At 45.9% G+C, this 14,373-nt stretch overlaps 2 protein-coding genes across 3 annotated transcripts in view; both read left to right on the plus strand.

Annotated features, from left to right (window-relative positions):
• Positions 1-10,512, plus strand: part of LOC110519474 (methionine synthase) — a 78,576-nt gene extending 68,064 nt beyond the window's left edge. For both annotated transcript variants that reach the window (XM_036960001.1, XM_036960002.1), the window contains 3 exons: positions 4,661-4,853; positions 5,293-5,405; positions 9,767-10,512. In XM_036960001.1, coding sequence (XP_036815896.1) covers positions 4,661-4,853; positions 5,293-5,405; positions 9,767-9,853 — 393 coding nt within the window. In that variant the 3' untranslated portion in view covers positions 9,854-10,512. The remainder of the gene's footprint in view (positions 1-4,660; positions 4,854-5,292; positions 5,406-9,766) is intronic.
• Positions 10,513-13,140: 2,628 nt separating this feature from the next.
• Positions 13,141-14,373, plus strand: part of LOC110516746 (ryanodine receptor 2) — a 563,076-nt gene continuing 561,843 nt past the window's right edge. The window contains exon 1 of the mRNA XM_036960048.1: positions 13,141-13,335. Within this exon, the coding sequence (XP_036815943.1) occupies positions 13,156-13,335 (180 nt within the window). The 5' untranslated portion in view covers positions 13,141-13,155. The remainder of the gene's footprint in view (positions 13,336-14,373) is intronic.

Raw genomic sequence — 14,373 nt, forward strand, 5'->3', positions numbered from 1 at the left:
ACTATACTGAGGTACGGACTCTAGTGTTACTATACTGACACCTGGCTGAGGACTCTAGTGTCACTATACTGAGGTATGGACTCTAGTGTTACTATACTGAGGTACTGACTCTAGTGTCACTATACTGAGGTACGGACTCTAGTGTTACTATACTGAGGTACGGACTCTAGTGTTACTATACTGAGGTACGGACTTTAGTGTTACTATACTGACACCTGGCTGAGGACTCTAGTGTCACTATACTGAGGTATGGACTCTAGTGTTACTATACTGACACCTAGCTGAGGACTCTTGTGTTACTATACTGACACCTGGCTGAGGACTCTAGTGTTACTATACTGAGGTACGGACTCTAGTGTTACTATACTGAGGTACGGACTCTAGCGTTACTATACTGACACCTAGCTGAGGACTCTTGTGTTACTATACTGACACCTGGCTGAGGACTCTAGTGTTACTATACTGACACCTGGCTGAGGTACGGACTCTAGTGTTACTATACTGAGGTACGGACTCTAGTGTTACTATACTGACACCTAGCTGAGGACTCTTGTGTTACTATACTGACACCTGGCTGAGGACTCTAGTGTTACTATACTGACACCTGGCTGAGGTACGGACTCTAGTGTTACTATACTGACACCTAGCTGAGGACTCTAGTGTTACTATACTGACACCTGGCTGAGGACTCTAGTGTCACTATACTGAGGTACGGACTCTAGTGTTACTATACTGAGGTACGGACTCTAGTGTTACTATACTGACACCGGGCTGAGGACTCTAGTGTCACTATACTGAGGTACGGACTCTAGTGTTACTATACTGAGGTACGGACTCTAGTGTTACTATACTGAGGTACGGACTCTAGTGTCACTATACTGAGGTACGGACTCTAGTGTCACTATACTGAGGTACGGACTCTAGTGTTACTATACTGAGGTACAGACTCTAGTGTTACTATACTGAGGTACGGACTCTAGTGTCACTATACTGAGGTACGGACTCTAGTGTTACTATACTGACACCTAGCTGAGGTATGGACTCTAGTGTCACTATACTGAGGTACGGACTCTAGTGTTACTATACTGACACCTAGCTGAGGACTCTAGTGTCATTATACTGACACCTGGCTGAGGACTCTAGTGTTACCATACTGACACCTGGCTGAGGACTCTAGTGTTACTATACTGAGGTATGGACTCTAGTGTTACTATACTGACACCTGGCTGAGGACTCTAGTGTCACTATACTGAGGTACGGACTCTAGTGTCACTATACTGAGGTACGGACTCTAGTGTTACTATACTGAGGTACGGACTCTAGTGTCACTATACTGACACCTAGCTGAGGTATGGACTCTAGTGTCACTATACTGAGGTACGGACTCTGGTGTCACTATACTGAGGTACAGACTCTAGTGTTACTATACTGACACCTGGCTGAGGACTCTAGTGTCATTATACTGACACCTGGCTGATGACTCTAGTGTTACTATACTGAGGTACGGACTCTAGCGTTACTATACTGACACCTGGCTGAGGACTCTAGTGTCACTATACTGACACCTGGCTGAGGACTCTAGTGTCACTATACTGAGGTACGGACTCTAGTGTTACTATACTGAGGTACGGACTCTAGTGTTACTATACTGACACCTAGCTGAGGACTCTAGTGTTACTATACTGAGGTATGGACTCTAGTGTTACTATACTGAGGTACGGACTCTAGTGTTACTATACTGAGGTACGGACTCTAGTGTTACTATACTGACACCTGGCTGAGGACTCTAGTGTCACTATACTGAGGTATGGACTCTAGTGTTACTATACTGAGGTACTGACTCTAGTGTCACTATACTGAGGTACGGACTCTAGTGTTACTATACTGAGGTACGGACTCTAGTGTTACTATACTGAGGTACGGACTTTAGTGTTACTATACTGACACCTGGCTGAGGACTCTAGTGTCACTATACTGAGGTATGGACTCTAGTGTTACTATACTGACACCTAGCTGAGGACTCTTGTGTTACTATACTGACACCTGGCTGAGGACTCTAGTGTTACTATACTGAGGTACGGACTCTAGTGTTACTATACTGAGGTACGGACTCTAGCGTTACTATACTGACACCTAGCTGAGGACTCTTGTGTTACTATACTGACACCTGGCTGAGGACTCTAGTGTTACTATACTGACACCTGGCTGAGGTACGGACTCTAGTGTTACTATACTGAGGTACGGACTCTAGTGTTACTATACTGACACCTAGCTGAGGACTCTTGTGTTACTATACTGACACCTGGCTGAGGACTCTAGTGTTACTATACTGACACCTGGCTGAGGTACGGACTCTAGTGTTACTATACTGACACCTAGCTGAGAACTCTAGTGTTACTATACTGACACCTGGCTGAGGACTCTAGTGTCACTATACTGAGGTACGGACTCTAGTGTTACTATACTGAGGTACGGACTCTAGTGTTACTATACTGACACCGGGCTGAGGACTCTAGTGTCACTATACTGAGGTACGGACTCTAGTGTTACTATACTGAGGTACGGACTCTAGTGTTACTATACTGAGGTACGGACTCTAGTGTCACTATACTGAGGTACGGACTCTAGTGTCACTATACTGAGGTACGGACTCTAGTGTTACTATACTGACACCTGGCTGAGATAGGACTCTAGTGTTACTATACTGAGGTACGGACTCTAGTGTTACTATACTGACACCTAGCTGAGGACTCTAGTGTTACTATACTGAGGTATGGACTCTAGTGTTACTATACTGAGGTACGGACTCTAGTGTTACTATACTGAGGTACGGACTCTAGTGTTACTATACTGACACCTGGCTGAGATAGGACTCTAGTGTTACTATACTGAGGTGCGGACTCTAGTGTTACTATACTGACACCTAGCTGAGGACTCTAGTGTTACTATACTGAGGTATGGACTCTAGTGTTACTATACTGAGGTACGGACTCTAGTGTCACTATACTGAGGTATGGACTCTAGTGTTACTATACTGACACCTAGCTGAGGACTCTTGTGTTACTATACTGACACCTGGCTGAGGACTCTAGTGTTACTATACTGAGGTACGGACTCTAGTGTCACTATACTGAGGTACGGACTCTAGTGTCACTATACTGAGGTACGGACTCTAGTGTTACTATACTGAGGTACGGACTCTAGTGTTACTATACTGAGGTACGGACTCTAGCGTTACTATACTGACACCTAGCTGAGGACTCTTGTGTTACTATACTGACACCTGGCTGAGGACTCTAGTGTTACTATACTGACACCTGGCTGAGGTACGGACTCTAGTGTTACTATACTGAGGTACGGACTCTAGTGTTACTATACTGACACCTAGCTGAGGACTCTTGTGTTACTATACTGACACCTGGCTGAGGACTCTAGTGTTACTATACTGACACCTGGCTGAGGTACGGACTCTAGTGTTACTATACTGACACCTAGCTGAGGACTCTAGTGTTACTATACTGACACCTGGCTGAGGACTCTAGTGTCACTATACTGAGGTACGGACTCTAGTGTTACTATACTGAGGTACGGACTCTAGTGTTACTATACTGACACCTGGCTGAGGACTCTAGTGTCACTATACTGAGGTACGGACTCTAGTGTTACTATACTGAGGTACGGACTCTAGTGTTACTATACTGAGGTACGGACTCTAGTGTCACTATACTGAGGTACGGACTCTAGTGTTACTATACTGACACCTGGCTGAGGTATGGACTCTAGTGTTACTATACTGAGGTACGGACTCTAGTGTTACTATACTGACACCTAGCTGAGAACTCTAGTGTTACTATACTGAGGTATGGACTCTAGTGTTACTATACTGAGGTACGGACTCTAGTGTTACTATACTGACACCTAGCTGAGGACTCTAGTGTTACTATACTGACACCTGGCTGAGGACTCTAGTGTTACTATACTGACACCTGGCTGAGGTATGGACTCTAGTGTTACTATACTGAGGTACGGACTCTAGTGTTACTATACTGAGGTACGGACTCTAGTGTTACTATACTGACACCTAGCTGAGGACTCTAGTGTTACTATACTGGCACCTGGCTGAGGACTCTAGTGTCACTATACTGACACCTGGCTGAGGTATGGACTCTAGTGTTACCATACTGACACCTTGCTGAGGACTCTAGTGTCACTATACTGACACCTGGCTGAGGTACGGACTCTAGTGTTACTATACTGACACCTGGCTGAGGTACGGACTCTAGTGTCACTATACTACAGCCCAATAGGAAGCCATACGTGACAGACTGATAACTACAGCCCAATAGGAAGCCATACGTGACAGACTGATAACTACAGCCCAATAGGAAGCCATACATGACAGACTGATAACTACAGCCCAATAGGAAGCCATACGTGACAGACTGATAACTACAGGCCAATAGGAAGCCATACATGACAGACTGATAACTACAGCCCAATAGGAAGCCATACGTGACAGACTGATAACTACAGCCCAATAGGAAGCCATACGTGACAGACTGATAACTACAGGCCAATAGGAAGTCCCTAACAGGCCAGGTGAACAGTGACATTAGAGTCCATGAGAAGCTAAAGGTCTGTGCTTCTCCCTGTCCACCAGGCGTTTGCCGAGGAGCTCCACGCCAGGGTGCGTAGGGAGCTGTGGGGCTACAGCGTGGAGGAGAACCTCCCGACTGAGGACATGCACAGGATCCGTTACGAGGGCATCAGGCCAGCCGCAGGATACCCCTCCCAGCCCGACCACACTGAGAAGACCGCCATGTGGACGCTGGGCGAGGTAGAGGAGAAGACGGGTAAGGCCTCTTCCTCTCACCTCCTCTCCCTTTCATCTGATCTGATCTGAAACATCTGACCAGGTGAAAGACAGTCTAATGAGGAGCTTCTAAACCATATTGTTTCCACCTGTCCAGATGAATATCTAATTGACAGTCTAACGAGGAGCTTCCAAACCATATTGTTTCCACCTGTCCAGATGAATGTCTAATTGACAGTCTAACGAGGAGCTTCCAACCCCATGTTGTTTCCACCTGTCCAGTCTTTTCCTATCAGTGCAGATTCATGTCTAATTGAGATGGGGATGGGGGGGGGGGGGTAGGTAGAGTAGTTTCTGCATTATAGACTTCTTTCTGTGTTGGTTGGCTTTTATGACTGATGACGACCCCCAAAATCCCAGCCGCTTGAGGAAGTCTCTAAATGAGGTTTCGACGATGATGATGTCTGATGTTTTTCCAGGTATCAAGTTGACTGAGTCTCTGGCCATGACCCCAGCAGCAGCTGTCTCCGGGCTGTACTTCTCTCACCCTAAAGCTACCTACTTCGCAGTGGGAAAGATCACCAGAGAACAGGTACTGATACAGGCTCAGGATGGGATTCATTTGTTTTATTTGTTACGTAACTGATTAACAACCCACCACAAGGGGGCGCTGTTTTCAAACCCCACTGACACTTGGGCCTAAGGCACTGTTCATCCTAAATTCAAGAGGCGTCACTACAGTCCTTGGTTCAAATCCTGTCTAACTGTCTAAAAGCTCTGTAGTTGTGTATTTGGTGTGCTAATTTAGTAGCACGTTAGCCTATCTAGCGAAGTGGTTCGCTTCTTCCAAAATCAAGCGTTCGCTTCAGTGACAGCAGAGAATGCCCTCCTGAATCACGAGCCTTGCTGTCTAATATATATATATATATGTTTTGTGCATGCAACAAACTGAGTAGCATTTTTTTGTGTACTTGTATAGTTTAGGTCAGAAACTGTCCAAAATGCGCTCGTTAACATTTAGTTAGCGTTCTCTATGGGATTTTACATGTACTTGGGGCGGCAGGTAGCCTAGTGGTTAGAGCGTTGGGCCAGTAACCAGCAGGTAGCCTAGTGGTTAGAGCGTTGGACTAGTAACCAGCAGGTAGCCTAGTGGTTAGAGTGTTGGACTAGTAACCAGCAGGTAGCCTAGTGGTTAGAGTGTTGGGTTAGTAACCAGCAGGTAGCCTAGTGGTTAGAGTGTTGGGTCAGTAACCAGCAGGTAGCCTAGTGGTCAGAGTGTTGGGTCAGTAACCTGAAAGGTTGCTGGATCGAATCCCCCGAGCTGACAAGGTAAAACTCTGTCGTTCTGCCCCTGAACAAGGCAGGTAACCTCCACGGTTCCCCGGTAGGCCGTCATTGTAAAATAACAATGTGTTCTTAACTGAGCCATCTCCAAGCACCCGTCAGTCTATATACTACCATTCATACAGAGACAGTGTTCTGCCAGCATCATCATTAGACTAGAATAGGTTCATTTGAGCAGTGTGGGTGTCGCATACCCGCTGTCGTGAGGGTCAGGGATGCCACCGTCGTGAGGGTCAGGGATGCTACCGTCGTGAGGGTCAGGGATGCCACCGTCGTGAGGGTCAGGGATGCCACCGTCGTGAGGGTCAGGGATGCCTGCCGTCGTGAGGGTCAGGGATGCCCGCCGTCGTGAGGGTCAGGGATGCCTGCCGTCGTGAGGGTCAGGGATGCCCGCCGTCGTGAGGGTCAGGGATGCCACCGTCGTGAGGGTCAGGGATGCTACCGTCGTGAGGGTCAGGGATGCTACCGTCGTGAGGGTCAGGGATGCCACCGTCGTGAGGGTCAGGGATGCCTGCCGTCGTGAGGGTCAGGGATGCCCGCCGTCGTGAGGGTCAGGGATGCCCGCCGTCGTGAGGGTCAGGGATGCCCGCCGTCGTGAGGGTCAGGGATGCCCGCCGTCGTGAGGGTCAGGGATGCCCGCCGTCGTGAGGGTCAGGGATGCCCGCCGTCGTGAGGGTCAGGGATGCCACCGTCGTGAGGGTCAGGGATGCCCGCCGTCGTGAGGGTCAGGGATGCCCGCCGTCGTGAGGGTCAGGGATGCCCGCCGTCGTGAGGGTCAGGGATGCTACCGTCGTGGAGGTCAGGGATCAAATCAAATCAAATTTATTTATATAGCCCAGCTGATATCTCAAAGTGCTGTATCGACACCCAGCCTAAAACCCCAAACAGCAAGCAATGCAGGTGTAGAAGCACGGTGGCTAGGAAAAACTCCCTAGAAAGGCCAAAACCTAGGAAGAAACCTAGAGAGGAACAAGGCTATGTGGGGTGGCCAGTCCTCTTCTGGCTGTGCCGGGTGGAGATTATAACAGAACATGGCCAAGATGTTCAAATGTTCATAAATGACCAGCATGGTTCAATAATAATAAGGCAGAACAGTTGAAACTGGAGCAGCAGCATGGCCGGGTGGACTGGGGACAGCAAGGAGTCATCATGTCAGGTAGTCCTGAGGCATGGTCCTAGGGCTCAGGTCCTCCAAGAGAGAGAAAGAGAGAATTAGAGAGAGCACACATAAATTCACACAGGACACCGAATAGGACAGGAGAAGTACTCCAGATATAACAAACTGACCCTAGCCCCCCAACACATAAACTACTGCAGCATAAATACTGGAGGCTGAGACAGGAGGGGTCAGGAGACACTGTGGCCCCATCCGAGGACACCCCCGTCGTGAGGGTCAGGGATGCCACCGTCGTGAGGGTCAGGGATGCCACCGTCGTGAGGGTCAGGGATGCCCACCGTCGTGAGGGTCAGGGATGCCCACCGTCGTGAGGGTCAGGGATGCCACCGTCGTGAGGGTCAGGGATGCCTGCCGTCGTGAGGGTCAGGGATGCCCGCCGTCGTGAGGGTCAGGGATGCCACCGTCGTGAGGGTCAGGGATGCCCGCCGTCGTGAGGGTCAGGGATGCCACCGTCGTGAGGGTCAGGGTTGCCACCGTCGTGAGGGTCAGGGATGCCACCGCCGTGAGGGTCAGGGTTGCCACCGTCGTGAGGGTCAGGGATGCCACCGTCGTGAGGGTCAGGGATGCCTGCCGTCGTGAGGGTCAGGGATGCCCGCCGTCGTGAGGGTCAGGGATGCCCGCCGTCGTGAGGGTCAGGGATGCCCGCCGTCGTGAGGGTCAGGGATGCCCGCCGTCGTGAGGGTCAGGGATGCCCGCCGTCGTGAGGGTCAGGGATGCCCGCCGTCGTGAGGGTCAGGGATGCCCGCCGTCGTGAGGGTCAGGGATGCTACCGTCGTGGAGGTCAGGGACGGTCATGTTCATGGCATTATGTTAATGCTAATGCCTGGTATGTCATGACATGGTGTTAATGTGGGGTATGTCATGTTAATGGTGTTAATATGTGGTATGTAATGACATTATGTTATGTCATGGCATTATGTTAATGATGTTAATGGATGGTATTAGCCATTAATGTGTGGTATGTCATGGCATTATGTTAATGATGTTAATGGATGGTATTAGCCATTAATGTGTGGTATGTCATGACATTATGTTAATGTTTTTTATGGTAGGTATGTCATGACATTATGTTAATGGTGTTAATGTGTGGGATGTCATGACATGTTAATGGTTAATGGTGTTGATGTGTGGTATGTAATGACATTATGTTAATGAGCGGTATGTCATGACATGTTAATGGTGTTAATGGCTGGTATGTCATGGCATTATGTTAATGTGTGGTATGTAATTACATTATGTTAATGGTAATGTGTGGTATGTCATGACATAATGTTAATGGTAATGTGTGGTATGTCATGACATTATGTTAATGGTAATGTGTGGTATGTCATGACATTATGTTAATGGTAATGTGTGGTATGTCATGACATAATGTTAATGGTAATGTGTGGTATGTCATGACATTATGTTAATGGTAATGTGTGGTATGTCATGACATTATGTTAATGGTAATGTGTGGGATGTCATGACATTGTTATTTTTTTTATCTTTATTTAACCAGGTAAGTCAGTTAAGAACAAATTCTTATTTTCAATGACGGCCTAGGAACAGCAGGTTAACTGCCTGTTCAGGGGCAGAACGACAGATACCTTGTCAGCTCAGGGGTTTGAACTTGCAACCTTCCAGTTACTAGTCCAACGCTCTAACCACTAGGCTACCCTGACGCCCCGGTGGTATGTCATGACTGTTATGTTAATGGGTGGTATATTAACGTGTGGTATGTTAATGTGTGGTATGTTAATGTCTGGTTGTCTTGACATTATGTTAACGTGTGGTATGTTAACGTGTGGTATGTTAACGTGTGGTATGTTAATGTGTGGTATGTTAATGTGTGGTATATTAATGTGTGGTATGTTAATGTGTGGTATGTTAATGTGTGGTATGTTAATGTGTGGTATGTTAATGTGTGGTATGTTAACGTGTGGTATGTTAATGTGTGGTATGTTAATGTGTGGTATGTTAATGTGTGTATGTTAATGTGTGTATGTTAATGTGTGTATGTTAATGTGTGTATGTTAATGTGTGTATGTTAATGTCTGGTTGTCTTGACATTATGTTAACGTGTGGTATGTTAACGTGTGGTATGTTAACGTGTGGTATGTTAATGTGTGGTATGTTAACGTGTGGTATGTTAATGTGTGTATGTTAATGTGTGGTATGTTAATGTGTGGTATGTTAATGTCTGGTTGTCTTGACATTATGTTAACGTGTGGTATGTTAACGTGTGGTATGTTAACGTGTGGTATGTTAATGTGTGTATGTTAATGTGTGTATGTTAATGTGTGTATGTTAATGTGTGGTATGTTAATGTGTGGTATGTTAATGTCTGGTTGTCTTGACATTATGTTAATGTGTGGTATGTTAATGTGTGGTATGTTAATGTCTGGTTGTCTTGACATTATGTTAATGTGTGGTGTGTCATGTTACCACAGGTGGAGGACTATGCTGGGAGGAAAGAGATGCCAGTGTCTGAGGTGGAACGCTGGCTGGGGCCAATCCTGGGCTACGACACTGACTGACAGTGATACTTCAACCAATCCTGGGCTACGACACTGACTGACAGTGATACTTCAACCAATCCTGGGCTACAACACTGACTGACAGTGATACTTCAACCAATCCTGGGCCACGACACTGACTGACAGTGATACTTCAACCAATCCTGGGTCACGACACTGACTGACAGTGATACTTCAACCAATCCTGGGCTACGACACTGACTGACAGTGATACTTCAACCAATCCTGGGTCACGACACTGACTGACAGTGATACTTCAACCAATCCTGGGCTACGACACTGACTGACAGTGATACTTCAACCAATCCTGGGCTACGACACTGACTGACAGTGATACTTCAACCAATCCTGGGCTACGACACTGACTGACAGTGATACTTCAACCAATCCTGGGCTACGACACTAATGCATCCACAACCACTACCTAGAAAACAGAGGCGCTGCTCAATGGTCATGTCTAGATGGGATACAGCTTTTGTCAAATTGACGTCAAAAGTTGACAAATTCTAACCCTTTTCCCAACCTTAACCCAATTCTCCCTAACCTGCTACGTTAATTCTCCCTAACCTGCTACGTTAATTCTCCCTAACCTGCTACGTTAATTCTCCCTAACCTGCTACGTTAATTCTCCCTAACCTGCTACGTTAATTCTCCCTAACCTGCTACGTTAATTCTCCCTAACCTGCTACGTTAATTCTCCCTAACCTGCTACGTTAATTCTCCCTAACCTGCTACGTTAGTTCTCCCTAACCTGCTACGTTAGTTCTCCCTAACCTGCTACGTTAATTCTCCCTAACCTGCTACGTTAATTCTCCCTAACCTGCTACGTTAGTTCTCCCTAACCTGCTACGTTAATTCTCCCTAACCTGCTATGTTAATTCTCCCTAACCTGCTACGTTAATTCTCCCTAACCTGCTACGTTAATTCTCCCTAACCTGCTACGTTAATTCTCCCTAACCTGCTACGTTAATTCTCCCTAACCTGCTACTTTAATTCTCCCCTAACCTGCTACGTTAATTCTCCCAAACCTGCTACGTTAATTCTCCCAAACCTGCTACGTTAATTCTCCCTAACCTGCTACGTTAATTCTCCCTAACCTGCTACGTTAATTCTCCCTAACCTGCTACGTTAATTCTCCCTAACCTGCTACGTTAATTCTCCCTAACCTGCTACGTTAATTCTCCCTAACCTGCTACGTTAATTCTCCCTAACCTGCTACGTTAATTCTCCCTAACCTGCTACGTTAATTCTCCCTAACCTGCTACGTTAATTCTCCCTAACCTGCTACGTTAATTCTCCCTAACCTGCTACGTTAATTCTCCCTAACCTGCTACGTTAATTCTCCCTAACCTGCTACGTTAATTCTCCCTAACCTGCTACGTTAATTCTCCCTAACCTGCTACGTTAATTCTCCCTAACCTGCTACGTTAATTCTCCCTAACCTGCTACGTTAGTTCTCCCAAACCTGCTACGTTAATTCTCCCTAACCTGCTACGTTAGTTCTCCCTAACCTGCTACGTTAGTTCTCCCAAACCTGCTACCTTAATTTTCCCAAACCTGCTACGTTAGTTCTCCCAAACCTGCTACCTTAATTCTCCCAAACCTGCTACCTTAATTCTCCCAGACCTGCTACGTTAATTCTCCCTGACCTGCTACGTTCATTCTCCCTAACCTGCTACGTTAATTCTCCCAAACCTTCTACGTTAGTTCTCCCAAACCTGCTACTTTAGTTCTCCCAAACCTGCTACTTTAGTTCTCCCAAACCTGCTACCTTAATTCTCCCAAACCTGCTATGTTAATTCTCCCATACCTGCTACGTTAATTCTCCCAAACCTGCTACGTTAGTTCTCCCAAACCTTCTACGTTAGTTCTCCCTGACCTGCTACGTTAATTCTCCCAAACCTGTTACGTTAATTCTCCCTAACCTGCTACGTTAATTCTCCCTAACCTGCTACGTTTATTCTCCCATACCTGCTACGTTAATTCTCCCTAACCTGCTACGTTAATTCTCCCTAACCTGCTACGTTAATTCTCCCAAACCTTCTACGTTAGTTCTCCCTGACCTGCTACGTTAATTCTCCCAAACCTGCTACGTTAGTTCTCCCAAACCTTCTACGTTAGTTCTCCCTGACCTGCTACGTTAGTTCTCCCAAACCTGTTACGTTAATGCTCCTAACTTGCTACAAAAAGTAAATTCTGAAAAAAATCTGCATCCCTTCTAGACCCTGCTTAGGGCCAGATAATAAAAAGAAACTTACACTTCAAGTGAATCAAGGCTCAACTTGAAAAAAATAATTTTCAAAATGACCACCTGTCAGTTAAGAAATGGAGTAGTTTTTATATGGTCTAACATTTTACAGTTTTAATATAACAACTGTTGCCAATGTCATTTATACTTTATTCTGGCAATCACAATCTTAGAATTGAATAATTAACAGATACATGTGGTTTAATTTCAGAATTTGATCATTAGGGACATATTAGGTTCTAGAAGACGTTCATTTCCTCAGCAGTTTTTTATTTGAGATTGTATTTATGCTAATTAGATACAACTTGTTTACAAAATTTATAATTAGTAAAAATGGTCTTCATCACAAAATGTACACTTACTTGACACACCATATTATTGTCTAAACCTCTATTAAAAAGGTACTTGTTTTTATGAATGGTTATTGTAAATTACGGATTTGAATGATTTGTCTTTAAAGAAATGTGCCAAAAACTATTGACTGACCAGTTATCATTGTCATTTTGCAATGTTATCGATTTATCCTGGAGGTGTCCACTATTTCTGAAAAGAAGTAGTGATTTATTTTATTTTATGAATGTTCTGAGATTACAGTGTTTGATCTGGAACCATATTCATTTAGTATAAAATAATTGACTCAGTATGTGGCTCTGTCTTGATGTCTGTTGCATTATATGATTACAAGACAACACTAGCTACAGGCTCTTAACAATATACTATATTGGCTGGCCTTGTATTCAAATATTGATTGATTAGTTGGTTGGTTAATCGGGATATGCCTCCCGTGATAAAACAGCAACATTACTGACATACCTCAAGCTAATCCTATTTTAACGATTTTTTAATGACTCAATCAACCAGAATCTCCTACCACCGTCGGTGTACGACGCCGTTCTTCAATAACAGCAGAGTCGTATCTTCCTTCATCCGTTCACGTTGCTGCACCATCTGTTTTTAAATGATACCGGAAGAGGGAGCGCAGTGATCATCTTCAAAGTGTCGGCTCACACACACCTGCACAACTCCTCCCCGTTTTGAATATGTAACCCGTCCAATGAGAGCGAGGCAACACATCCTGGGTTATTCTACAGCTCCGGTCAGCAGCATCCCCGGTGCTGCCTTCTGTCGCCTCCACACGGATACTCCGTTCGGCTCTGTCGGGTCTCTGTCGCGGACGGCAACTATGGCTGATGCGGGAGAAACCGGTGAAGATGAAATCCAGTTCCTACGAACCGTAAGTGCATTTCTAAGCGTTTACACTGTTGTAATATGTCGGTGTGATACTGCTGTTGGTTCGGTTGTAGATTTGTCTGCATCGCGTTAGATTCCTCCGGTTCGGTTCTGGCTGTTGGCGCAGAGTTTACCGCAAAGCTGCTGCGCCGCGCTGAGCGCAGAGACTACAGGTGACAGCTTTGTGTGTCATATCGTTATTTATGACTACATTTAATTTGACTTTAAGTTCACTAGATCTTAATGGATGTTGAACGTGATTCGTCATGACGATGTCGCATCATCTACAGTGCCATCTGGAATTCGCATCGTGGGTGTCAAAGGATGGAGCGCCCGAGCTCGGGGTTTACTGTAAAAGTAGCCTACGGATGCCGAGGTGCTGAAACGGGACAAATGAAGATAAACGATGATTAGATGTCACGGATTGAACTGTGAACACGGTAGTAGCTCATATCAATGGAGTAGGCGTTCTTGAGCCCTATGCTAAACACTGAGTTTATAACACTTCTGCTCTATCCTATCGACTCGCCACTGCAGTCAGCTGCATGCCATGAGATGGGCTTGACAGTGAGGGGCGGGAGGTAGTTGTGAGGAATAGGAAAATATATATTAATTCATAGTCTACTACTGGAAATGTGTTTTAACGATGTTATCTACCTGGTCAGTGTGTGTTTCTTAATCTACATCTTAATGCCAGCCCATCTAGACTGTAATGCCAGTCCATCTAGGTTGTAATGCCAGTCCATCTAGGTTGTAATGCCAGTCCATCTAGACTGTAATGCCAGTCCATCTAGGCTGTAATGCCAGTCCATCTAGGCTGTAATGCCAGTCTAGGCTGTAATGCCAGTCTAGACTGTAATGCCAGTCTAGACTGTAATGCCAGTCCATCTAGGCTGTAATGCCAGTCCATCTAGGCTGTAATGCCAGTCCATCTAGGCTGTAATGCCAGTCCATCTAGACTGTAATGCCAGTCCATCTAGGCTGTAATGCCAGTCCATCTAGGCTGTAATGCCAGTCTAGGCTGTAATGCCAGTCCATCTAG

This window comes from Oncorhynchus mykiss, chromosome 23 (genome assembly GCF_013265735.2).
Source record: "Oncorhynchus mykiss isolate Arlee chromosome 23, USDA_OmykA_1.1, whole genome shotgun sequence".
In the NCBI taxonomy this organism is placed as follows: Eukaryota; Metazoa; Chordata; class Actinopteri; order Salmoniformes; family Salmonidae; genus Oncorhynchus; species Oncorhynchus mykiss.